Raw genomic sequence first — 26,669 nt, 5'->3', positions numbered from 1 at the left:
AGTGACTGACGGGCTAAAGTTGGACACACACTCATGTTTTATTCGCTGTGTTTCGCTCTGTTGTTAAATGAATGAACGCAAGGAATATAAGGTCATTTGTGAAATGAAATCTTTCATCTGTTCTCGTGCATTCCTGTCCCTAACTACCTAAAGCATCCCGTTTCCTTCTCTCATGAACGTTTGAGCAGGAAGGTGACGGTGAACTTCGTTTCCCAGAGTGCACCGCGCTGACAGCTTTTTCCTCGCGACAAAAATGGCGGCTCCTTTAACTCTCCTGCTGATAGTGGCTGTTACAATAAGAGCCGTTTTATTCCGATCCAGCTTGGCAGAAATAATTTCAGAGAGGGTCGAGGTGGTGTCGCCTTTGAATGCGTGGAAGCGAGGTATGTTTATGTCTTTTTTTCTGTATGGTAGTTCTGAATTCTGTATACTGATGGTATGTTCCTATATAGCAGCATTGCTGAGCTGTCAAATGAAGACATGCATTAAATATATTTTCAGCGCTTCGTGTTATGACGCCTTGTTTTTACATCAGTTATTGTTAGTAACATTATTTTTTAATTGCGTGTCTGATTTAAAAAATTCAGCATTAATGAAATGAGCAGATTTTGAACTCCACATCCTGTTGTGGCACACAGCTCATCTGTTTCCAGTAAGCCTTGTATTGAATGGATTGCATTAGTGCGAATTGTTCTCAATTTAATCCTACATTAAATACATTTTAAATCTAACAACCATGTTATATTTACGCAGTCTGACAAATATCGTTAAACTGGAGTCCTGTTTGAAATGATGGGATTTTTGGGCGTTGTTTCAGCAGATAAACCCTTAAAGCCCTGTTTCAGTTACAGCAGTGTTCACTTCACTATGGCTTCACTTCAAATGACTTCTGCATTCAGTGGGAAATGTCTTTAAGTTCTTTAGCTGTTAAATGCATAATATCATTGTTTTTTGAATTAAACAGTTGTAGAGGGTCTTGCCTTGTTGGATCTGGGGGTCTCGCCTTACTCAGGAGATGTGTTTCATGAAGTAAGTTCTGTTTTACTTCGTGTTTGATTCGTTTTTAATCTCTGATGTGTTTAATTGTTCTTTTTATTTCTTCCAGACACCCCTTATGATATACCTCTTTCATTTTATGGTCGACTATGCAGAGATTGTTTTTATAGTAAGTAGTGGTTGTCTTTCTTGCTTTTTTACATCATTAATAGCAGCGATCCCTAATCTGATTTACCATTCAGTTTTCCAGGGTTGCTGTGAATTGAAATCATAGTTTATATGTATTACATTTGTGTTTTTGCATACACTTGTGCACATGTAAACGTACTCGTGTAATGGTTTGTCACCAGATAGCAGATGGAATCACAGCGGTGACTCTTTATTTCTCAATTCAGACTTATAACAAGAACGTGGTAAGTTATAGCTTGTATTCTGTTGATATCTGTGCATGTTCCAGAAGCTATTATTTAATTAAATCAGTATTATGTTTTAAACATTTGTTCGCTTTTGTAGTTTAGGAAACAGAAGTATGCCTTGGAATCGGACCGGTATCCCGCCGACTGTTTGGAGCTCCTCCGATCTCCGAAGGAAATGTTCTACGTCCCCCTCAAGGTTGCCATGTTGTAAGTTCTGAGCAGGCTTTAAATCAAGATCATGCTGTCATGTTTTTCACAAAAAAAAAAAAAAAAACTTTTTTTTTTTTTTTTAATTTGCCTAATTGTCTTCCAGTTATCTCTTAAACCCCTTCACCATCCTGTCTTGTGTGGCAAAGTCAACCTGTGGACTGAACAATGCCATTATTGCTCTCTTCATTTTCTGTACATTAAAAGGTGAGTGTTCCCTTTGTACACTTAATGGTGGGCCAAAATGTAACCCTTCTGATTTGCATTGTTCTACTACTATCCTAGACTCACTTGTATTGTTTGTGTACACTAGTGTTCAAAAGTTAAGGGGGCAAAAATAAATGTGACCCTGGACCACAAACCAGTCATAAGTAGCACAGGTATATACCCAAAAAAACATTGTATGGGTCAAAATTACCCATTTTTCCATTATTTTATTATTATTTACTTAAAGATGTTAAGTAAAGATGATGTTCCATTTAAGATCTCTAGTAAATTTCCTACTGTACATATATCAAAACATATTTTTTGTACAGTAATATGCATTGCTAAGGATTTCATTTGGACAAATTTAAAGGCGGTATTTAGATTTTTTTTATTTTTATTTATTTAAACCCAAACTATCCAAATGAATGTTATTTTGAACTTTCAAGTCCTCTGAAACCCTGAAAAAAAAATTGTTTACACAATAAAATGTTCTCTTTAGCGTCAAATTAAAAATGATTTCTGAAGGATCATGTGACACTATAGACTGGAGTGATGATGCTGAAAATTCAGCTTTGCGCCACAGGAATAAATTAAATTTGCAAACATTCAAATGAAAAAGTGTTAATATTTCACAGTATTGTAGTTTTACTTTATTTTAATCAAATAAATCTTTTACCTGTGAATAATATGCAAATTGTGATGTAGTCAATGTATAATCAAAAGTAGTGACGGTTATGAAACACCTCAGTGAACGTTTCACAAAGATCAGCAATGCGCATCATCAAAAACACATTTAGCATCAGCAGTCTTTATTAAAACAAAAAAAATCCTGTAATCATTTACTCGCCGTCAAGTAGTTTCAAACCTGTATGAAGTTCTTTTTTCCGCTGAACACAAAGAAAGGTATTTTGAAGAAAGTTTTTAACCAGGCTGTTTTGAGTTCCATAGCATTTTTTTTCCTACCTACAAGCTTTCTTCAAAATATCTTCCTTTGTGTTCAGCAGAGAAAAGAAATGAAGTGAGTAAAAAAATTTGGGTGAACTATTCCTTTAAGAAACGATCAGCTGCTCATATATGGCTTATTTATTAGAATTATGTTAAGTAATTGTCTGTGGTTTACTGTGATGTCTTCAGGTAGTGCCTTGTTGAGTGGGATATTGTTGGCCTTGGCTACATATCAGTCCATCTATCCCCTGACCCTGTTTGCTCCCGCACTTCTATTCTTCCTGCAGGTGAGAGTCTGAACTCAGACTAATGCAGATGCATTGCTCTGACAGCCAAAATAAAACCTCTGGCTCTCTCTCTCTGTCTCTTTCAGAGGTTATATATCCCGGTGAACCTGAGGAGGAGCAGTTTCTGGTTCTTCACTCTTCAGTATGCGTTCATATATGTGGGCAGTTTGGTGGTGATCACTGGACTCTCTTTCTTCCTCCTAGGCTCCTGGGACTTCATCCCTTCCGTCTATGGATTCATGTCAGTCAGCATTCATACGCCACTCTCTTTATTTGCAAATACATATGTGACCCTTAATCTCTTAAGTCAATGGTGTACATTGGCAGCAGTAGCCAAAAATACATTGCATGGGTTTTTTAAATTATACATTTAAAAAGCATTAGGATATTAAGTAAAGATCAGGTTCCATGAATATATATAAATATGTATATATAATTTAAATTGCTTACCATATATCTAAATTAAATCTTAGTCATATGCATTACTTCATTTGGATACCTTTTAAAGGTGATTTTCTCTATAGTTATAGTTATCTCAGACAAAAATTACCCTATCCTAACAAAACATACATGAGTTGAAATCTTATTTATATATAAATCTCAGTTTCAAAGAAATGACTGGTTTTGTGGTCCAGTGTCAGATATTTACTGTGTGTGCATTCCACAGATTTTCTGTTCCAGACCTGACTCCAAACATCGGACTCTTCTGGTACTTCTTTGCAGAGATGTTTGAGCATTTCCGCCTCTTCTTCATCTGCGTCTTTCAGATCAATGTCTTTTTTTACACCATCCCGCTCTCCATCAAGCTCAAGTAGGTTCTGCATGCATCTGAACATGAGCAGTGTGTTCGTTTAGCCTGAAAAGCATTCTTATGAGTAAACCATTCAATCAAACAGGGAGCATCCAGTGTTCCTCATCTTCATGCAGATTGCCATCATCTCCATCTTTAAGTCGTACCCTACTGTGGGAGACGTCGCCCTCTACATGGCATTTTTGCCAGCCTGGAGTCACCTTTACCGATGTGAGTAGCCGTTCGTTTGAACATGTTGACTGATTTGCTATTGAGGCGAGAAAACGGAGCAGGGCATATCAAAGGGCATGTCCTTTTTTTAAACCATGAACCAGTTGCTACTTGCTATTGTTAGTCAGTGGCAGGTGGTTAAAGTCAAGTCACATTATCATTCTAGAGAAGAATTGTTATTTATTCTAATATGAGGTTGTCCTTTTTAATTTTCTTAGAAAATTATTTAACAATTTTAAAAGGTTAAAAGTATCACATACAAGCTAAAACACATGAATGAAGAGGTCTTTAGCTATATTAAAGTGTTTAGAATTAATATTTTTTTATGAATGTGTTCACTAATGCATTACATATTTCAATATACTGCTATTCAAGTCAGGAAGAAATAGTTGTAAAGAAAATAATACTTTTATTCAGCAACATTAAATGAATTAAAAGGACCATACATTTTTTTTTTATGTTGCTAAAGTTTAACATTTTAAATAAATATCGTCTTATAAGTTTCCAAAAAACGTATTACTCTTTCTACAAAAGTATTAAAGTTATTTTAAGGTGAAATAATATTTCACAAAGTTTTACTGTGCAGTATATATCTGTAGAATCTTGTGAATGACTTCCATTGAAATTATGTGGAGATATGTAGATCATCCGATGCAGATTCTGAGCATAGATACGCACTCGGTTTGTATTTGTGCAACCGGACAAAGCTGAATTCTAGCAGGCTTCTTACTGAAATCAGCTGAATTCTAAAAAAATGCATTTTTTGTAGAAAGTCGTTTTCTCCATTTCTTTCTCCTTTTTATTTCAGTTTTGAGGAACATCTTTCTGGTGTCGTGCGTGCTGTTGGCATGCTCCGCTCTTTTCCCTGTTCTCTGGCATCTGTGGATATACGCTGGCAGTGCTAACTCTAATTTCTACTATGCCATCACGTTGCTCTTCAACTTTGGACAGGTAAAGGCTCCAATCTTGATAAGCCATTTCAACTAAACAGAAATACAGGTGGCGCGTTGTCCATTTGCTCACGCTTTAATCAACGGGTTTCCACGTTAACAAAAAATGGTTTCTTCTTTGCCTCAAAGTAGAGTCAGACACTATTCATCAGACCGTGACAAAAGCTGTCATGCCAAGTATTTCCTGTAACTCGTGGAGGTAATACACAAAACCTGGTGTCAGGTTGCAAGAAAGATGACAGAAAGAAAGGCTGTTGAATAACTAGCCAAACAGATAGTAAAATAAAGGCAGATAGCAGCGGTTTTCCACTCTTAGTTTGTGATGTTTGACGGGCTCCGCTACGATAGTGTTTACAACTACTTGGCTGACAAATTGTGAGTGGAAAAATCAATGTAGGAACGAGGTTTCATTATTCATTAACTTGTATTACTTTCAGCTAAATAGTCTCGTATTGGGTTCACTAGGAGAGCCGGCACGCCCCGCATGACCCGTGAGGCACGTGCATCTCGCGTTTGCTTCACAATCTTGGAACAGATCCCATCTTTTAGTAGACACTAGAAGTCTGGGATTTGTCAGTTTGACCTCCAGAACAGACGTGCGTTTAATGAGCACTTTACAAAGTTGACAGATTACATGCGCTAATGTCATGTGCGTTCACACCACTACAGATCCTCCTGGTATCGGACTATTTCTACGCCTACCTGCGTCGAGAACATCACCTGACACACGGCCTCTATCTGAAGAAGAAAGACGGCACTGAAGCCACTCTAGTGTTAAAGTGACCTTCTTTCGCAGGACTCGGAGATCTCACGGACTGCCTCACACCCTCATATATTAGTTTTTTCCCCATTCACACTACGTTTTTTTTTTTTTTTATTCTCTCACCTCAATATGCCTTTTTTGCATTTTTTCCCCAGTTACTTTCCTTTTGCACATTTGAGCGCTTTACCTCACGTTTGAATGTTGGACCAAAGCGGTTTTGTACCAGACTTTTTCTGATAATGGGGGCTGACTAAAGGTGATACAGAACTTTACCATTTTGGCTCCCATGAGGTGGGTGCAAAGTGATTTTCGCTTTTGATTTGCTTGTCTTTCATTGTTTCAAAGGATTTATTTTTCTTATTAAACTCCATTGGAAAAAAGTGAGGTTGTTTGGCTGGAGTGCAGTTTGAAGTCGTGGTCAGAAGAGGGCATAACGTGAATGTGGAGTGATCGCCTAAGCGTCGACTTCAGAGGGCCAAAACCGAAGACCCTTCGGCATGTTTGTGGACGTTTTTATCAGAGAGTGAAGAGGTGGAGATGTTCAAATGCTCATGTTGGTTTTTTTAACCGCTCTTAATAATGCAAGAGGAGTAAGAGTTGCTTAAATATTTAGATTCGGTACTTTTTTGTTTGTTTGTGTTCTTACAAAATAAGGGATTAAACTGCACTGCAAATGTATTTATAAATTGGCCCTGGTTTGAATTGGGTTTATCGTTATGCTTTATGATTTCTTTGGCGTTACGAATTAACAGCCTGGATTTACTCTGCTCCGTGCTGTTTATCTAACACCAGGACATGTCAACCTATCTACTGCACACCTGTATAATCCCTCCCTCTGGTGGGTAGACCTTCTTTCTAGTGCTTAGATGGTGGAATTTTCCATTGCCTGTATTGTTTCCAGACTTTTCTAATAGTCCGCCCTTTGGTCAGGTAAGAAGACGCAAACATCCGGGTGGCTTTGATAATGAGGTCAGCTGTTTCAAATTCTAGCGTGCGGAAGTCATCTCTAAAGTCATAAGGATGTAGATGCTGAAGGTTTACATACATATGCTTGCCATTTTATTTCTACATGCACTGACTCTCTACATTGTTGACCTTAAATTACATTTATAAAGGATTTCCTAAAATTTGCGGTTAAATGTTAAACTAACAATTACAGTATTTTATATCATGATGTATATTAACCAAGAGACTGTTAGCGGGGGAAAAAATACATTACTCTGATACTAAATTTAAGATAAAACATTTTCTGTTTGCTTCTCTCACATTGGCAGAAAAACAAGATAAAAAACATCAGTAAACAAATGTTTTATATTCTGTACAATTTTAAAGTAAATTTATTTTGTTTCGACACAGTTAAGATATTGTTTCTGGACAGAAAGACTGATTCAGACATTTTTTTTGGTAGTATAATACACAACCTTTTGATCGAAACTATGACTTCGAGCATTTTGAGCAGTTGTTGTACTAGCCAGTACCATTTCCTTTCTTTCAATCCTCATGGGAATTATTTATTGTTTTTTTTTTTATTATTATTATTAATTTTTCTACTCTGTTTTACTTTGAACGATCAACAGACTAAAGTTCATAAATGTGCTTTTTGATATCAGGTTAGAAACATTTGAATGGCCTGAAAAATGTGAATATGTCTGTGGTTGGTACGATTAAGGGCTTCTCTCCTGCACATATTTGAGATGGGACTGCAGGGAATGTTTTTCTTAAGTTGGTGATTAAATAAAATGTAACCTACCAGCGATTCAGAAATGCGCACACTGAAGTATTACGCATTACTTGACCTCTTTTTCACATTAAGCTGGTTCCCCTTTGAGCCTGAAAGGAAAGCGTGGGCCATTTTGGATGTCATAACACTGATTTGAAATGATTTATAAATTATGTGGTGATTAAATGCCAATAAAGATTATTTCTAAGTTGTTTGGTTTCGTTAAAGCGCATGATTTAATGAAAAAGTGCTATTTAAATTAAGCCTGTCATGGGTTTTTTTTGCAGAAACAAGAAGTATAATCTCCCATGTCAGCAAGTATTGTTGGTCCCAGTTCGAGTATGTACGTACATACCATTGCTGAAAGCGTGACTTGAAGATTGAACTAATGAATAGACTTCTTAGCAAAGGTTGAGGTTTCCTATGTATTCTATAGAAGCTATAGGCTTTGCGAAAGAATTTTGTAGTTATGAAATACCTTCAAATGCCGCAAAAAATGTTACCACAGATTATAATGTCAATGGAAGCGTTGTAAGACTTGCGGACAGATGACACTCAAACCAGATTAAGTGCAGTTAAAAAAAGCACATTATTACTTAAAGCTGTCGATCGAAACGAAAAGATTTAGCACCGTTCCCACTGATTATACAAACTCGACCCATCTGCGTTGTGTGTAGTTCATTTTAACGCAATTTTAATTTTTTCCCCCGCCCACATAGTTTATATTTCTACCTTGAAACATTTTAGTTATTTAAAAGACTAGTACTATTTGTACAAACGTCCTTCTTGGCATTTTGCTAAATACATTATAATAATTTGTTCCAAGCAATCGCTGGGAGACGCCAATCTGACGTTTCATAAGGTGAAAGTCAGAATGACTCTGCATAAATCACATTATTCAAATAATTTTTTTTTTTTTTCATTTTCATTGTTTTGGTGTCCTCTCACCTCTTTCAATAGATTAAATTACCCATCCACGGGTTGTTGAGTAGATTTCATCATATTTATCTTGAGATGATTGTCTTTAAATCATTTATATTTCAATATTGATCTCCGGCTATAAAACTGTCAAATTATCAGCTGTGATAAATTATAGTTTGAGTTAATATTTGAAAGCTTTCTTTGACATTTTAGCGACATTACCTGTCACCGGAATCCAAGGTTGGTAATGCTTTACAACAAGTTTATCATTGTTAACATCGGTTAACACGGGTTAAAATGAACTAAAACTATAAGTACTTCCACTGCATTTATTAATCTGGGCCAGTGTAAATCTATACACATTACAAAATGTTTTAACATTAATAATTAATAAACCATGAGTCTTATTATGCGTACTTTTGCACTACTCAAGTGATAAAAAAGTTATTATTTGCTGTTCATGCTGACAAACCTTACACATAAACTAACCCAAGCTTGTGGTTTTTGTGCAGATTTCCTAAATAATGTTGCATAAGCATTTACATAACTTCCGAGCTACCATGACAACCGCACGGGACCTGTTGAATCACATTTTCACGTTACCGTTCTTTCGCTCTTGAGCTGATGAAGCCATGCATTGTAATAACATAGACTTGGTTCTCTTTGTGAGTGCCGTTGACTCTTGGATAGACGAAAGGGAAATGCTTTCAGAAGCCTTTTGAAAAGGGCCTCTCGTTCTGTCTAACTGGAAACTTGTTGAGTCATACGCTGACTATAGCCTGTAGAATGCAAGAGGCTACCGAAGTAGAGTTTAAAGGGCTAAAACGAAACATTCGGGTCTACTACAAAAGGCTTGTATCAAACCCACTAATTACAGAGCGTAACTGTATATTAAGTAAAAAAGACCAACATTTAAGTTATTCAATCTGTGGATTATTCTGAACTAACGGATTGAATGCCGATTAGATAATCTCCTAACAGTAACCATGCCAACCCCTCCAAATATTGTTATATTTTCCAATATGTGTACTTATGGTGCGATGAGGCTTGATAATTCTTAACGAATGTTCTCAATGTCTGAAAGGCAGCTCGTTCTTTCGTTAAATGTTTGGTTGACGGCCAAGAACAAGTCCTATCAGGTTAAAAAAAGTATAATGTACTCGGTGCTCTATGTTCATGTACTAATTTTAAACTTAATATATTAAAAAATATTATTTCGTTCTTCTTAAAATAAACTTAATACGGAATACAAACTAAAATGCACTTTTACAATAGGATCTCAGTAATGTATTTAGTTACAACTTGTAGTATACACCATTTTCATACACTATACACTACAAGTGGTGACTAAATGCATTTTTTTAAATAAGATAGTATGCTAAAGGTGCATTTAACATAGGATAGTCATAGCACAGTTGGGTTCACGGTGAGCCTGGTTTCACCGAGTACAAGATGTTCCTTGTTGATCAACATTCCAATGAACCAATCAGTTTTGAAGGATTTTTTTTCTAGAAATATCATTTTTAGGCTTACTTAAGTGCTTCTACGCCCTTGTTAATCATCTATCATTTCCCACTGGTTTTAGGAATACATTTTGGGTAGGGATTGGGATACGTCTATATTTTTGGACAGTAATGTTGATCCAGGATCATGTCTTACTTGGCAACCACACTTAGATTCTATTCATTTTATCTTAAGAAGTGCTACAAATATTTTTTTGTATATTAGGCACAAAATTGGCGTGTGAAAATAGAGCAATTTAAGTATATCATGGAAGTATGGCTCCCAAACCTTAAAACATTTATTAATACCTCAGTCAACATTGTGATAATATTTTTAGAGAAGGTTCATGATAATTCACTGCAACAAAAAAAAAAAAAATCAAGTGGTAATCTTTGCAACTCTGTGGTATTTTTTGAAATGCCTTATACTGTGGTGATGTATGAATGCGGTACTATGTTATATATTAAAATACTGTGGTATTGCTACAGAATACTATTGAATGTGTCCCTCATCTAAACTGTATGAACAATATAAATTTATGATCACAGTTAACATGGTTCCTTTTTTTGAACGTGTGATCATATTTCTAGACATGCTGTACTACTTGTGCTTTGAAGTTGCCAAGCAGACGCTATTACCCTGTAGGTCTATGTGTACTCAACTGTGCTATTTTGGGATGCCATGAATACGAACTAAAATGCACTTTTACCATAGAATCTCTGTAATGTATTTGGTTACAGCTTGTAGCAAACATGAAACCATTTTTCAGACACCATACACTCAAGTGTACTACAAGTGGAGACTAAATGCATTTTCTTTTAAATAAGATGGTATGTTAAAGTTGCATTTTAGTTCATATTCACGGTGTCCCAAAATAGCACAGTGGATGTTCTTAATTTTATCTTAAAGAATCATTTTAGTATATTAGGTGCAAAATTAGTGTGTGAAAATAAAGCACTTTAAGTGTTTTTTTAACCTGGGCTTCCAAACTTCCAAACCTTTATCTTACATGTACCATTTTAGAACCATTGCAATGGTAATCTTTGTAATTCTGGAGTATTTTTAATGCCTTGGAGTATTTTAATGTTGTGGTGTATGAACAAAATGAAATTATGATCCCAGTCCACAGTCAACATGGTTTCCTTTTTCGAACGTGTGCTCATATTTCCAGACATGCTATACTACGCTTTGAAGTTCCCAAGCAGACACTGTTCCTTTGTACTATTTATTTAAAAGTCTCCTTTCGAAGCCCAACAAAATGTTCAAGGGAACCCAAACACACCCAGGAGAAAAGACCTTGAATGAGGATTTAAGTAATTAACTCCCAACAATGTAAACTTTCTTTCTCTTTTAAGGAGGGTGGGGGTCAAAAAAGTAGCACAGACCTTTACTAGTTATATTGCATCACCTGACCTAGTAAGCATGTCGCACAGTCACGTACCATTATTGTTTTTATGTTGTAACTAAAATATGAGAATTGGTGTAAAGGCTTTACTTCTGTACTTTTATAACAAGCAGTTTAAGAAGGTGCAAAGCTCAACACAAAAGAGAAGAAAAGTAACAGGAAGTCTGCTAGCTGTGTGTCACCTGACCTGACCAAGTAACCATTTCACCCAGTCAGAAAGAAATTAATGAAAGAAAATGTAATATATAGACAAATATACAAATCAAATACACAAACCAAGAATATAAACGAAATACACAAACCTGTCAGTCATTATAAGTAATGGGCAATTCTGTAAGATGCAAACATTTAGAGTATTAGTCTTGTATATAAAGAGTCTTCTGTAAATGTTTCTTATATTACATTTATGGGGCCAATGCGAAAAATTTTCTGTAATGGATATGTGATGGATATTAACATTACTTTCCTTGAGCCGTCGAGATAGTAATTCTGTGTCAGCGACGCCGCTGCGTTTGCTGATTGGCTGGTGCGGAGCAAGAGCTAGATTCCGACCAATCAGGGACGAGATCCTTGTCAGTGAATGGAAAACTACAAGATAGAACAAGCGCCTGCGTCACCCCTCACCTAACCAATCATAAAGCCAAGCGTCACGTCTCCGCTCGACGATTGGCTCGCATGGGAGGACGCTGAAGAAGAATTATAAAACCCATTAGCGCACGAGTGTCGTGGGGCTGTAACGGTGCGGCATCTCACTTTACAGTCACACAGAAGCGCAACGGGAGAAAGCTGCGTCTGTATTTTAACTGTCCATTTAAAATACCAACGCAGTTGCTCTGCTTGTACATTCAAGAATTGCCGTCTTGAGTCAACTGCGAGTTCTTCAGATTTCGGAAATTTGCATTACAGGTACGTGCTTTTTTTTTTTTTACGTTTCAGTCGTGACCGTTTACTCTCATCGCGCTAATGCAAGTTACGGCACTTGACTTGACATCGTTAACAATCGTGGTTTGATGAATCGCGTCATATTTTGCGCTCATCTCATCTCTTGGGTCCTTTTAACTCATCTTTGTTCTTGTTTCCTTAATTTGGTGTTGCGTCGTAATGTGTCCGTCGGATATGGAAATTGTCTCGTGGGCATGTCTGGACAGTGGACAGCGCGAGGCTGATATACTAGCATCTGGGTTACGCAGCAGACGGTTGCCGGCTTTCGTGTAATCTTCGTAAACGCAATCCAGTTAACCCGAAGCCCGAGGTGTCTGATCGGGCTATTCGCGCATCTTGCCAGCTAAAAAGGGGCGGTGAGACTCTCTTCGCACAGTGCGACTGAGAAACGATGAAGCCGTCACTGGGAAGCGCGCGTCGACTGCTCTGGAAAGTTCTGCGAGGCGCAGATACCTCAGTTAGTAAATCTTGCACGAGAGTGTGTTAAAAGTGAAAGAAATGTCATGTGCAGAATGTCAGGCACGTGGCTTCCCTCGCAGTTCACTTCAGGTGCATTTTTGCCCATATCGAGAAGGTGAATGGGTAAGATTGTTATTCTGACTAGCATCTGCTTTCCGTTTTCCTTTCCGATGACGGTAGTTTTGCTTTTGCGTATCTTTGAATATATAGACACACTGAAGTGGCATGTGCAACGTTACTTGTCAATCAAAAAAACCTTCGCAGATAGCTGGGGAAAAGTTTTAAGTGCCTTAAATTATGTGAGATAAAAAGAAGCAGTCCGACAGTTTCACCTTTCTAGTAACAGCGCAGTCGCATTTTAAAGCTACGCGCTAATAGTTTCTAAACGTTGAACCTGAATGACTCGTTTAACTTTTTTATGACCTGGGCGTCAACAACTTTTTTTTTTTTCGACTGCATCCTTACAAACTGTCAAAAACATTAAAAACCTCTTTCGCGTACTCCTTAGGCACTCACGCCCCCTTGACTCCATTTAAAAAAAAAAAAAAAACTCGGCCACCTTGCATTGCACGTGTATATATTTACGTACAAAACTAACAGAGATTATATTAAAATAAGTGTACTTGATAAAGCGGAGTGCAGTGGTCATTCAGAATGACTCAGCGATTTCGACTTCGGCGCGAACCGCTTTAAACAGGCGCTGTCACTTTAAGAAAATATGCCCACTCATGGTTACGTTGAACTTTTGTTATGTAACAATAAATCGGTTGATTCATAAATACCGGCGGGTGCTTATAGTTTGCCTTACTGTAATGCAGATTATATTGTGATTATCAACTACAAGAGGACAATATTAGTCACCATTACTGGACATGACTAGGAGTATTAAAATCAGATGGTATTTTGTATCTTTGGTGGGGGCTTTATGGTTGTGTCTAGCTTTTGCAACTCACCGTTTGTTCTCTTTTTGCATATTACAGGCGAGCCACCATGGAGTTGTACAACAAAGACACATTTTCTGAGGATATCCTGCCCGTTGTGGTTGTTGGTAAGAGTTGTCCGAGCAATTCTTAATGCACATTTACATGCATAATGCATGCAAAACCATTCTATTTCCGTGCTGTTGTTTCTCTCTCGTTGTCATCCTTGTTCTAGACCGTACTTCTGAGTAATTTGAAATGTTGTATTGGAGCCAAGGTCCAGAATTAACTAATGACCAAGCTCAAATGGAATCTGTGCGTGCAGAACTTCACAGAAAGCTCAGCAGCCTTGCGCAGAATTGGAACGAATGTAATTCAAAAAGATGTTCTGCACATCCAGAATCCCTTGCATTTTGTCTACTTTGATCATCTTTTATATTTACCATGTTTAAATGGGAGTTTGTATCAGATTAAAGGCTCTATATCATATATATGTATTTATTTATTTCTAGTATTCACATGCATGGCTGTTTTTCAGGTAATGGACCATCAGGGATTTGTCTCTCTTATTTGCTGTCTGGATACACGCCTTACCTTTCCCCCGATGGTTACCATCCCAACCCAATTTTGCATAACAAGCTGACACAGAATCCTCATCTGTCTTTGTTTGACCAGGTAATGTGCACACATAATCCCCCTATACATTTACCACACCTCTTTACATAACAAGCGGTGATTAATTGTATCGTTTTTCACCAAAAGCCTCTATAGACATCTATAAGCATTTGTGATTTTTTTTTTTTTTTTTTTTTTTTTTTGTCAGTGACGTGTTCAAATGCAGTATAAAAAAAGCGTTTTGTCTTATTATGTGCATGTAGGATCTGGAGTACCTGTGCGAGGGTGTAGAGGGCCGGTCATCAAACCCTGTGGCTGTGCTCTTCGATGCCCTCCTTCTTCCAGATGGTGACTTTGGGGTAGACTGCGCCTCCCCGCTGATATGGAGACATGAGCCGGAAAGGGCCACACCTCACCTTGTACTGGGAAAGGGACCACCTGGAGGGGCCTGGCATGTAAGGAACTAAAATATTTCTGCCTGGCTTCTGATCTAATACGGTCTCTCAGTAATCATTGTTCTCTCTCTTTTCTTTTTTCTGGGGGAGGAGGGGCCATGCTATTATTATTTTAAATGTTTTTCAGAAATTTTAGATACTTTTTGCGCAGTGTTATACCTATTATTGTCGTTATATACATATATATACATATTACAGTGGTGATAAATAGGATGAAATATGCTTTATATAAAGTTCACCCTAATGCACAAGTACCGCAGGGGAAAAAACACTCCTGATTTAAAAGAACTCGTGATTTCACAGTTGCATGCCTGAAAAACAACTTCTACAGTGTTTTCTATTGAGGTTTTGTACCGGTTTAATCAGATGTTATTCTTGTGCTCTGCCTGCTTCGTGCCAAGATGTCAAGTTGTTGTTTATTATGCTTGATACCTGCAGGCGATGGAGGGCTCCATGTTGACACTCAGCTTGGCTAACTGGATGGAACTTCCTGGGTTGAAGCTGAAGGAGTGGATGAGAGATAAACGAAGGTATAAAGAAAAGAAACCGAAGCATTACAATCAGTGCAGACCATAAAGGGCCCGTATTTCATACAACATTACTAATCAGATATTTGTGCGATATGAAAATAAGATTTTCCCCATTGCGTTAAAGTATTTCTCCGCCAAGATACTTTCTTTTTCTGACATGATGTGAGAAGTACGAGCAAGCAATAATTATCTTAGTTAAATAGAGATACTTTTTGGTGTATAAATAAATGGATCTAACATACTGGTTTGTGTGTGCAGAAATTTACGTAATGACCGGGCCACGCCAGCTGAGATTGCATCCTACTACCAGCACTATGTGACTAAAATGGGTCTGGAGAAGAGCTTTGCTTGCGACACCACCGTGACCTCCGTGTCTCGGCTTTCCCTTGACTCCGGCTGCTCCGTTTGGAAGATCCAAGGCCTCCAGAGAAGAGCAAGCGGCGACGAAGGAGATGAAGTCCCTTTCTCCGTCTACGCCGAGAACGTGGTGCTCGCCACGGGAACCCACGACATCCCAGCTCGTCTCGGCGTAACTGGTGAAAACCTTCCCTTCGTGTGCCACAGCTTCTGGGAACTGGAGGCCGCCATTTCATCGGGCCGCTTGGACCGCGCTTCAGAGCCGGTTCTTGTGGTTGGTGCAGGGCTGACGGCGGCTGATGCCGTTCTCGCGGCTCACCACTTGAACACTCCTGTATATCACGCCTTCAGACGCCCCGTGAACGATCCGGCGCTCATCTTCAACCAGCTGCCCAAGCTCCTCTACCCCGAGTACCACAAAGTGCATCAAATGATGAGCCAGCAGCAGCGCAAAGTGGGTGAGACGGCGGTCAACCTGTCCAACCAACCGCTTTCCTCGCCTGCTGTTGGCACAAGCCCATACACCTGTTATCCCGGTTACCTAAGCTTCCCGAAGCACCACGTAGCTGCCTTCAGACAAGACGGCAAGTGTGTGCTCGAGGACGAGGAGGGGGTACAGACAGCGGTGCAGGTATCGATGGCGCTTGTTTTAATCGGTGCCCATCCAAACCTGTCGTTCCTCCCAGAACATGGTCGCCCTTTGGCGTTAGACTCGGAAGAGCCGATCAGTTGTCGGCGGAACCCGCTGGACGTGGATCCGTACACGTACGAGTGCGTGAAGGAGCCGGGGATGTACGCCATGGGTCCGCTGGTGGGCGAGAACTTCGTGCGGTTCCTGAAAGGCGGAGCTCTGGCCATTGCGTGTGATATCTCTCGAAAACAAAGTAAAAAACCTCAAGAGAGTTGCACAACAAGCTCATTGAAGGCATGAAAAGACTTTGACTTGAGACTTTTTATATATATATATATATATCTCTGGTACTTGCAGAGTCCACATAAATGTTGGAAAAATGCTCTGTGGTTCTGCTCCAGCTGACACAAAGGAATCAGTTGTTGAACAGTTCACGACCGCTCCGACATCCCACTGCAAGTGCACAGACACAGATTTTTGTTGTTAATGGCTAACCAACCCACCTCTGAACATTAATCTGAGTCTTTGGACACAGGGTACTTTAACTACTTCAGGGATTTATTTGTCTGGCTGCTCACTTGAAACACTACTCATGCTTTCACAGCAATCACGTTCTGTTGTGCCAAATCGACATTCGCAATCACGGTGTTTTCAGATCCAATATTTCCTTGACGCAAGGAAAACAACTAGTCTTTGCCAAGCAAATGCTGCTGTTGTATCAATGTTGGTACTAACGCTCTTACTGTTTTCTTCAGTGAATGTATAAATCATAGTGGACCCGGAAAAAGGATCGTTGTAGCATTACGTCTCCCGTACATTGCCTTTCCAAGTAAAGCACACGGCTGTAGTGAATCCAGCAAACCAGACTTGATTTTCGAGGGTTATGGCTCTTAAAGGTTTAAGGTGTCTTTGTTTCATGCTGCTGTTACTAACCTAAAGTTAACCTCGGTGAGGTCAGGCTGCACTTACAAAACTGACCACAAGAGGGCCTTTGCACGCCGTGACTAAAGCAAGCAACATTGCATCAGACATAATGACCCATCATGATTAATCCTATATAAGCTTATTCACCATTGTGCAAACTGACATGGGACAGATATATGGCCTAGAGGACCTTTTCATGCAATGACTAAAATAACTGCATTTTTTTACATATATAATACATTTTGTAAATTCAAATGCATATCTTGTTTCTTCAAGAAAACAATTCTACATTCAAGGTTAAGATAAAACCTCCTTTTTTTTTTTATCTAAAAGCTATTCTGCTGTATTACTTGCATGTTATGAACCCTGGCAGCTCTGATGAAGCATTTGTAAAAAAAAATAGTTTGTACTTTTTTTTTTTTTTTTTTTTTTTTTTTTTTTTTTTATAAAAATATGTATGGTTTATCTACCATTTTATCTATTTGCAGTCAAAAATAAAATAAAAAATGGAGGCTGAAAGCAATACCGTGTTCATGTGTCTGTCTGGTCTTGTACTGTGCGGTGCTAAGAATGTTTGTCAAAGCCAACTAAAGCCTTACATTTTTGTTGATACCTCTCCGTCCATAAAAAGGTCACATGATAGCAACATGGCTTCTGTGTGCTGGTTAAACTGCACTGATGTCCTGAATTCAAATGTAGAGTTCAAATACTTAGTCTCATTTCCCTTTTCCTAACTGGTTAAAATACAAAATACATGAAAATATGGCACATGTAATAGCTACAAAGATAATAAAATGTAAAAAAATAAATTAACAGTATATACTGTACCTTTTACAATACATCACATCAGAAGCACTACTAAAGTTTCTCCACTAGATGGTAGCAAGTATCTACTACAGCTTAAGGACATCTGTACTAGTTAAAACTTCCTTTTTCAAATACTAAATATCACTTAATGTAATATGTGAGCTCTAAAAGGTTTATTCGGTTAGAAACGGCTCTTTTTCAAAAGCAACGAATTCTAAAAATCCTTACCTCTAACGCTGAACCACTGCAAACTAAAAAAACGAATCAAAAGACGCTTTGTGTGTGATTTTGCAACTTGCGTATATGTGAACTGAACTGTCGGATTTTACAGCGACGCTAAAAGACGCCGTCTTTAATACTCGGTGGACTGTGTGAGTCTGGAAGTTTGTGCTGCGAGTGGGCGCTTGAAGCTGTGTGGGAGGCCCTCCGCAGGCCGCCGAACAAGGTGACCTCCACTCTCTCTCACAGACAGACAGGTGGCCACTAGAGGACGTGATGCTGAATTTATCATGTCTGCGTTGCTATGAGACCGCTGAGCTGAGAGGTGGACTCATTTCCTAACGTCAGGTAACAGCACAAGGCTGGGCAAGATTACAATGATGCTGACTCACAGATGACATGCATCCCTGAAAACCAGCTCTTGTGTGTAGCTACGTGAATTTAACAAGACGCGCTTCTGTTCTGATTTATGTTTATAGAAAGAAGGTACGATAAATTGTTGAAGATTAGATCGTTTTAATTGTCAGTTGTCAAGTTTTAACAGTTTTTATTGAGTCTTATTATAATTAAAATAAATGGTTAAAATGGTTAAAAGTGATGCAGTTGGTCAATTTAATCAGTAAATTAATAACTATTCATTTTAGTCACATTTATGCGTTTACTTGTTTGTTTTAAGTGTTTTTAAAAGTAAAAACATTTCATATTATGTCTATTATGAGGTCTTATTATTATATAGGTCGTACATATATTATATGTGACCCTGGACCACAAAACCAGCCATAAAACACAAGGCTATATATTTGTAGCAATAGCTAACAATACATTGAGTCAAAATTCTAGATTTTTTTAAGTAAAGATGTTCCATTGAGATATTTAGTAAATTTACTACTGTAAATATATCAAAACTTAATTTGTGATTAGTAATATGCATTGCTACGGATTCTCAATATGTTTTATTAATTAATTTATTTATTTTTGTGCACCCTCGGATAACAGAGTAGTTGTATTTTCTCAAGTAGTTGTATCTCGGCCAAATATCGTCCTATTCTAACAAACCACACATCAATGAAAAGCTGATTATTTTATCTATCGGGTAATTTGTAAACAATTGACCTTTATGACTGGCTTTGAGGTCCAGGGTCACATATATATTTTACATATACCAACTTTATGACAAAAGTGACGGAAAAGCACGAACGTGTCCGAAGTACTCATGCTCCGCCCCCTTTTGAGTTCGTCGCCAGCCGATCCACACAAACGGGTTAGAAAGCGCGAGAGCGAGAGAGCCAGGGGTGAATGTTTACCACTCGCTCCGTGGAATCTATCAGGAGTCGAAACTTTGGTCACGTTTTGTCGTGCTCATTTGACCAGAAAAGCGCTTTCAAACTGCAACCGCTCGAAACAACCACCGCCAAGGACATATCAGCGGCTGGATCGACTGAATGAAACCATGAGGAATAAAAAACACGGCGGTTGTCGCGATCTAAACTAACGTGACTATCGATCCAGCAGAGCCAAGCTTTTGAAAACGCCGAGCCAGGTACTCCGGCGCAGATTTTCAACGGTCGGCTTTTCCTGCGGGTTTACCTGTGCTTACGTGGCACTTTTTTGACCTGGAGACTTATTGTCAAAAATCCCGTTTTTAGGTTTTTTATCCACTTTGTTCGTGGCGATGCGATGTATTTTCAGAGGTTTAGTAAGTTGCGTGGCCGGGACTAGTTTACTTGCGCCGGGCAGCCAATCAGCGGAATAACACTCGCCGTTTTTGCGTTAATTTATCCGCTTTTGCCTTATTCACACTACAGCCTTCAAAAAAGAGCCTCGTACCGCACCCTTCACATACTGACAGCGGGTTTCGAGGCTAGCTTTCATAAGGAGGATAAGTGTCACCGCCGTGCGTGTGTTTTTGGGGTGGTAAAATGGATGCGGGCATGGAGAAGGAGTGCAGCGCTTTGGGAGGGCTCTTCCAAATCATCATGAACGACATGAAGGTGAGTCCCTCTCTCAAATTGAAATAACACGCCCGATGCTTTGATATCCCCCTCCCGGCATCACGGGTGGGTTTGGAGTCTGTCTGCAGAAAGGCTCAGAATAAGTTATTTTCCAGCTGTTTTGGAGGGTTGGCAACAGTTCTGTGGTTGGCCGGCTGCTGATAGATGTGAATCCAGCCGCCCTGTGATGCGCGTCCCCTTCAAATCACCGTTTACCTCGGATATAAGAGTGCGTTTACTAGTTACAAAGACCGTATACGTTTAGGTTATATGCAAAGTGATATGCAGTAGAAAAATTGCATCTTGCATCTTCAAATGGATCGCTGTCACACTAACATAAAACCAGCATGTTGTTAAAATGTCTGTTTTCACCTGCTATTCTTTAAACTACCTCAGAGATTGGAGCACCATTGCTTACAGAAAAAATGACAAGGTTTTGCTTATATACATGTCAATGCAAGATTATACAATGTCAAAAAATCTGCGTGTTGCAGATATGATGGCAGAACCACCATAGTATTTTATTTTGAACATCATTATGGTATTTGTCTAAAATGTCATTAATATATGAGATATGGTGGTATGTATATGGTATATATTAAAGCGCCGAGCTGTTATCCGGCTTGTTTACGAAATGAATTGGTAACACTTTACAATAAGTTTCCCTAGATAGCATTAGTTGACATGAACTAAGAATGAACAATGCTTCTACAGCATTTACCAATCTTAGTTAATGCTAACTTTAGCATTTACTAATATGTTATGGAAATCACAAGTTGTGTTTATTAACATTAGCTAACGTGAACTGACAACGAATGATTGTATTTGTACGAACTGACATGAACAAAGGTTAATTAATGCCGTAATAAATGCAGTGTTTGTTCGTGTTAGTTAATACGTTCATTAATGTTCATTAATTGTGAAGTGGTACCAGTTAATCAGTCCATCTGAAACCTGTCAGGGGTACTAGTTAACAGTCTTCAACGCATGCGGTGTTAAGATATGTCTAACAGCGGTGTTGGTGAACATTTTTGGACACTGAGTGACGACTTAATGTATTGTAACCTTTAAAAAAATCAAATAAAATTCTGTAGAAATACTGTTAATACCATTTGCCCGTCATCGTAACTCTGACTAATCATTAGTTGAAAATGTGTTGAAATGTAGTGTGTGTGTGAGCGCTCACAGGTGAGCAGGAAGTCTTTCACGTGTGTCACATCCTGTCGTAAGCATGGCTCAGTGTGTGACTCAGGCTTTATTTCTTGCATTCAAATCTAGACGTTAAGGCTTAGTTTGCAACTCGGTCAAAGCATTGCTTTTTCTCTTCTGAAATGATCTTTTTTTATGTGGTTTATTGTGTTTGGGATTGTGCGGGTAAAACTTCTTGAATTTTTTGCCGTATCCTACAAGTGTTCTTAACCTATACGCTTAAGAAATGTAACATTGAATAACGAACAGGATTCATTTCTCAATTGTTCGAATACATTTGGGGCCGCAGTATTTTAAGAACGTGTGGATCGTCGCAAATATAATGGTTTGCGTTTATGATGATCGGTTTCCGTGTTTTTTTTTTTTTTTGTTGGTTTGTTTGTTTGTTTTTTTTTGGACTCGGTTGAGGTACAGTCTGAGTAGTTTCATGAGCGAATGAATGGACCGGCAGTTTTTGGCAACGTCTGGCTATCCATTTGTATGCATGCTGTTAATGTGGAAATAGGCCACTTGACTCACAGGAAGGGGGAAGTGTGCAGGATATCCCCATGATTGTGTGTGTGTGTGTGTGTGTGTGTGTGTGTGTGTGTGTGTGTGTGTGTGTGTGTGCGCGCACGTGAATATGGGTGCATGTAAAGTTATTAAAACAGCTGTGGGCCAAAGGCTACGTTTTGACCTGTTAGTTCGTAATAAATAGCATAGTGAAAATGACCATAGTGTGTACTGATGTCCAATGGAGCAGAGAAAAGTGTTTAGAGGTTTAGTTCATACCCCAAAAATAATAATTTGCTCACTCTAAAGTGGGTTTATGACAGATTTCTTGGGATGTCTAATTGGGATATTTACTTTACTAGGTGCGCTTTGCAATCAAGCATGAGCTTCATTCATCAAATTATACAAAGTGCAAAGCTCGAACTAGTTCTATAGCGATTTGCAGATAGCAGGAGTCAGTATTTGGCGGGAATCATTTTTTGTTACCAGCCTACATTCACGCTGCATTATTTTGGGTGTATCTAGTGTCTGTATGCTCCTTCACCTCGTATGTTATACTCCGAGTTGCACCTGATTTTCACAAAGTTCAAGAGTAAAGCATGTAAAGTGCCTCGCTAGCTGCTGCTTAAATTGTATGTAAAATGTCACTTGTGTTGACAGCCCTCAATGTAAGCGTAGGCTGTAAACGACAAAAGTGCATAGATAAATTGCAGTCGGAGACAAATGTCACTTGTCAGAAATAAAGTTAAGCAGTCATGGTAAGAGTTGTTTCTTCTAAAAAAAAAATTAAGAATATATATATATATATATATATATATATATATATATATATATATATATATATATATATATATATATATATATATATATATCACATATCCCTCACTTTTAGACTTCATATACCCTTATAAAATGTTTATGTAGTTAATATATAAAATATATATATTTGTGTGTGATATATATATATATAACACACACAAATATATATATTTTACATATTGGCTACATAAACATTTTATAAGGGTATATGAAGTCTAAAAGTGAGGGATATGTGAGTGTGGTTGTCTTGGAGCTTTTTACTGCTTTGCTTGACGTTAATGGATTGAAGCAAGTGTTTTCTGGAATGCACATTACTTAATTTTTCCTTTCACACCATTGAGAAATGTTTTTTTTTTCTGGTCTGGTCTGTGATTCCGTTTCTCAGCGGCAAGTGTTACAGCTCGTCTCCTTCAACAGAACAAGTTTGTCAGTTTTCATTCACCACAATTATAGAGCAACAATTGCAAATAATAAAAGGGATGGCTGACAAAAAAAAAAATAGAAATTGTAGTTGCAAACCTGTATGGTTAGGGTTTTTGAGATTATGAACTTTTGCAGTTACAGTGGTTTTAATATGCCCTTCTTTGTATTGTATCAAGTACATTATGTAGCTTAATTTTCTTATACTTAAATGACCAAAAATATATGTAATAGAAAAACCTTTTAAAATTAAGGCAATGACAATTTTTAAACGGGCTGTAATGGAACAACGCTAAGATTCCTCTGCCCTGTACGGTGTGATCTTTGCTGGACCGGAGTGTTTGTAGGTAACACTGGACACCTCCATTTATTTGGAGAGAAGGATAACACAACAAAATTCCATCACCACCTGCAAAAATACTGTGAAAGATTGGTTCCTATCATAATACACTCGGGCGGAGAGATGTGTAGTAGGGTTCATGAGGTCTCAGTAAGCTAGACAGGGAACGAGATGATGGCAGGTAACCTGAGAGTTTTCCCCTTCTGTTGCACTGTTTGCAATATGTATTTTAAATCACTGAACTGTGATCGGATTACCCTACTGTCAATAGATATTTACCCCGGAAACTGAGACACAACATAAAGTATGTTAACACTGTTTTTGCCTTTTAAGTTCATTGGAACAAGAGGCATCTGGAATGCAAATAGGCCAAAGGGCTGCACGAAACAGTTTTGCATTTGCACTGTGACTATCATTCATCGCAGTACAGTTAAGAAAGTGAGAATATAGCATACGTTATACAAAAATACAATTTATTGCATATTCCTACTGCTGTACATTTTGAAACAGGATTTGAGAGAATAGGCATTGTAACCTATTGGAAACGCTTTGAAATGTTTAGGATTATTCCATCATAAAATGTGTCATTGATCACTTACCCTTATATCGTCGCGAACCCGTTAAAGCTTTGTTCGTCTACGAACTCCATTTAAGATGTTTTGGATGAAAACCGGGGGTCTTGTGAATGCCAAACGATTTGCGCTATCAAGGTCGAGGAAAGAGATCTGCCATCAGTGGTTCAACCCTAACGCTGTGAAGCTACGAGAATACCTTTTGTATGGAAAGAAAACAGAATAACGATTCTGCACCGTAACATCACAGAAAAATAGTCTGGCAGCCAATAGGACAGTCAAAAGGCTTATCCGAAATATCTTAAATTGCGTTGTGAAGGCGAGCAAAGCTTTTATGGGTTTGGTATGACATGGGTGTAAGTGATTTAAACAACATTTTCATTTTGGGATGGAGTAACTGTGTAAATAAGTGGAGTTGCTTAAACAGGTTTGCAGTAAGCATAGCACAGATACAATAATATACAGAAGTATTTATCAATGTGTTTATGTTGTATGTTTGTTTTTTTAAATGTGTGCATTCATGTCATTTCTTACAGTTCAGTTCATTTAAATAGCAGTTCACTTGGACACACTGGACAAAACTTGAGGAAAGTGTACAGTTTCAGTTACATTGATATCTATATTGATAGTTGAAATCACACTCTGGTGGGCAAGAGAAGCTTTGCTCCACTGCCTGCCAGTTATTTTTACGCACTTTTTGCATTATGTAGGGATGTAGTAAAATGCAGATATGAAAAAGCGAAATTCAGTAAACACCTTTATTGGTGTATATATTTTGTACAGGCAAGCAGATGAAGCCAGAATATAAAGGCAACGTGCAAAATTTCACGCAAAGTGGTCTCACATAGAAAACAGTAGAAAACACTCAACCGTTATATAGACCGTTATACCATTATATTCCAGCCTCATCTGCTTTCACATGTAAACTATGCGTCATTAATATTACCGTGATAAATATATTAAGGCACTTTAAATGTTTCTACAACGTTTTGTCATGCATTAATTGCCAAAACTTAAATTTTGTTGTCATACCTTTGTTTTATTGTTTTGAGAGGTGATGTGAATATTTGCAGCGTTGAACCAGATGAAAAATTGACACACTTTCTCCAGGTCTTAGAGCTGGTCATGTGACTGAAAACTATGGATAGTGGCGTATAACAAATTGGAAGCTAATTAACGATATATATATATATATATATATATATATATATATATATATATATATATATATATATATATATATATATATATATATATATATATATATTTATATTTGTATTTGTATTTGTTATCATTATTGTTATTATAATTAATTATTTATGATTATTTTATTTTTTTTACCCATATGCTTCAGACAAGATTGCTACTTCAAATCATACATCTTATTGTAGAGAAATGCTGTCTTATATGTAATTTCACATTTTGCCCTGGTGGACAATAATAACACTGGTAAAAAAAAAAACCCTTAGATTTACATTTGAATTGACTTACGCCATATTTAGCAACCATAACGTCAAAGCAACTACTCTTTTGCAGCTTTCTCGCGTCCCTCCCCCTCAAGCGCCCAGCGTCTAGTCCTGCTGGACACTGATCATTAAAAGGCCTCAACACTTTTCGTTGACATCAGCCAGGCTGCTTGAGGCCGCTTGAGATATATTGGAGAAACTAATGATTTTTGTCCTCCCTGTTTGGGATGACGCCAGTCTACAGCTGAGGAGCTGCCTGCCTGTGCACATTCCTGCTTCAGGACGTCCCCCTTCCCCCTCTTCCACCATCCCACAATCCCTCCGTCTGTCTTGTGTAAAAACTGCATGTTCCGTGCACAGGCCTGCCTGTGAATCACCTCTGAAACGCATACCTGTTTAAGACTGGCCGGACACTAGTGTATGTCTGGTACACACACGTGCGCGCGCACACACACACACTCTGGATACACCCTTTCTGCCAGCTAAAGCGGACACACCCTCGTGTGCACGCACAGGTGCCTATTACACACATGCAAAGCTTGTGCTAATGAGAGACTTGATGACTCAGGCAGTTTGGAGTGCTTTATGATATTCAGTAGTGGTTAACCCATTTGGGCTTTTCTGTGGCCGATTACAATATGTTAAAGAGTAGGGTGGCCTTTCGGAGTATTAAACACTTGAGTAACACTTAAAATGTCAAAAAGTCATTGTTGAGAAAAGATCAAAGCAAATATTCTCTTCTAAAATCTTCACTAAAGCTAACTTCACATTTTTTTTTGTTTGTTTTTGCAATACATTTTAGCCAATCGATGTCAGGGATTTTATAGGAGTATTTCAGCAAAAATTATTTACTCGTGCTCAGGCCATCAAGATTCAATTGAACAATAAAGATTTTTTTTTTTCGTATCCATTGTCCATCATGGTTCATAAAATGCAAGGCGATAGATTCCCTCACTTTGTGAGTCAAAAAGCAGATACAAGGAACACAGAACTAATACCCGTGGCTCCTGTTTATTATCTTTTGTAGCAAAATGATTGGTTTGTGAAAAAGCAATATTATGCAGCGGAAAATCTTGAGCTCCAAACTCTTCTAAGATCAGGACCTTTTGTCTGACGCTGTGGATTACGAGTAATGTTCAGTTTCTTGCACAGGTTGATCA

General features: G+C 38.1%; 3 protein-coding genes across 5 annotated transcripts in view; all 3 read left to right on the top strand.

Moving 5' to 3' along the window:
- The first annotated feature begins 228 nt into the window (after positions 1 to 228).
- Positions 229 to 7,725, top strand: pigu (phosphatidylinositol glycan anchor biosynthesis, class U). Its single transcript, XM_043242941.1, has 12 exons — positions 229 to 383; positions 965 to 1,029; positions 1,106 to 1,165; positions 1,347 to 1,409; positions 1,510 to 1,619; positions 1,726 to 1,826; positions 2,961 to 3,058; positions 3,145 to 3,299; positions 3,726 to 3,869; positions 3,955 to 4,079; positions 4,888 to 5,030; positions 5,699 to 7,725. The coding sequence occupies exons 1-12, from the start codon at positions 254 to 256 to the stop codon at positions 5,810 to 5,812; spliced, it is 1,308 nt and encodes a 435-aa protein (XP_043098876.1). The 5' UTR covers positions 229 to 253; the 3' UTR covers positions 5,813 to 7,725.
- Positions 7,726 to 12,052: 4,327 nt separating this feature from the next.
- osgn1 (oxidative stress induced growth inhibitor 1) lies at positions 12,053 to 17,604 on the top strand. Of its 2 annotated transcripts, none has more exons than XM_043242396.1 (6): positions 12,053 to 12,247; positions 13,723 to 13,790; positions 14,201 to 14,337; positions 14,541 to 14,732; positions 15,171 to 15,262; positions 15,521 to 17,604. In XM_043242396.1, exons 2-6 carry the CDS (start codon positions 13,733 to 13,735, stop codon positions 16,548 to 16,550), a joined length of 1,509 nt encoding a protein of 502 aa, XP_043098331.1. In that variant the 5' UTR covers positions 12,053 to 12,247; positions 13,723 to 13,732; the 3' UTR covers positions 16,551 to 17,604. The 2 variants fall into 2 exon arrangements, with proteins under 2 accessions (XP_043098331.1, XP_043098332.1); XM_043242397.1 differs by lacking the exon at positions 12,053 to 12,247 and adding an exon at positions 12,316 to 12,865.
- A 1,854-nt stretch (positions 17,605 to 19,458) lies between these two features.
- mtss1 (MTSS I-BAR domain containing 1) overlaps positions 19,459 to 26,669 on the top strand; it is a 46,594-nt gene continuing 39,383 nt past the window's right edge. For both annotated transcript variants that reach the window (XM_043242137.1, XM_043242136.1), the window contains exon 1: positions 19,459 to 20,191. In XM_043242137.1, the coding sequence (XP_043098072.1) occupies positions 20,120 to 20,191 (72 nt within the window). In that variant the 5' untranslated portion in view covers positions 19,459 to 20,119. The remainder of the gene's footprint in view (positions 20,192 to 26,669) is intronic.

Source organism: Puntigrus tetrazona, chromosome 6 (assembly GCF_018831695.1).
Source record: "Puntigrus tetrazona isolate hp1 chromosome 6, ASM1883169v1, whole genome shotgun sequence".
In the NCBI taxonomy this organism is placed as follows: Eukaryota; Metazoa; Chordata; class Actinopteri; order Cypriniformes; family Cyprinidae; genus Puntigrus; species Puntigrus tetrazona.
This window is presented reverse-complemented; position numbering and strand designations above follow the sequence as displayed.

What these genes read in the sequence shown, in the direction of transcription:
- pigu (XM_043242941.1), top strand. Translation starts at nt 254, where the DNA reads ATGGCGGCTCCTTTAACTCTCCTGCTGATAGTGGCTGTTACAATAAGA. An exon ending in ATGCAGAGATTGTTTTTATA is followed by an intron (nt 1,166 to 1,346) that starts GTAAGTAGTGGT and finishes GTTTGTCACCAG; the next exon opens with ATAGCAGATGGAATCACAGC. An exon ending in CCTTCCGTCTATGGATTCAT is followed by an intron (nt 3,300 to 3,725) that starts GTCAGTCAGCAT and finishes TGCATTCCACAG; the next exon opens with ATTTTCTGTTCCAGACCTGA.
- osgn1 (XM_043242396.1), top strand. Translation starts at nt 13,733, where the DNA reads ATGGAGTTGTACAACAAAGACACATTTTCTGAGGATATCCTGCCCGTT. An exon ending in ATCTGTCTTTGTTTGACCAG is followed by an intron (nt 14,338 to 14,540) that starts GTAATGTGCACA and finishes ATGTGCATGTAG; the next exon opens with GATCTGGAGTACCTGTGCGA. An exon ending in TGGATGAGAGATAAACGAAG is followed by an intron (nt 15,263 to 15,520) that starts GTATAAAGAAAA and finishes TTGTGTGTGCAG; the next exon opens with AAATTTACGTAATGACCGGG.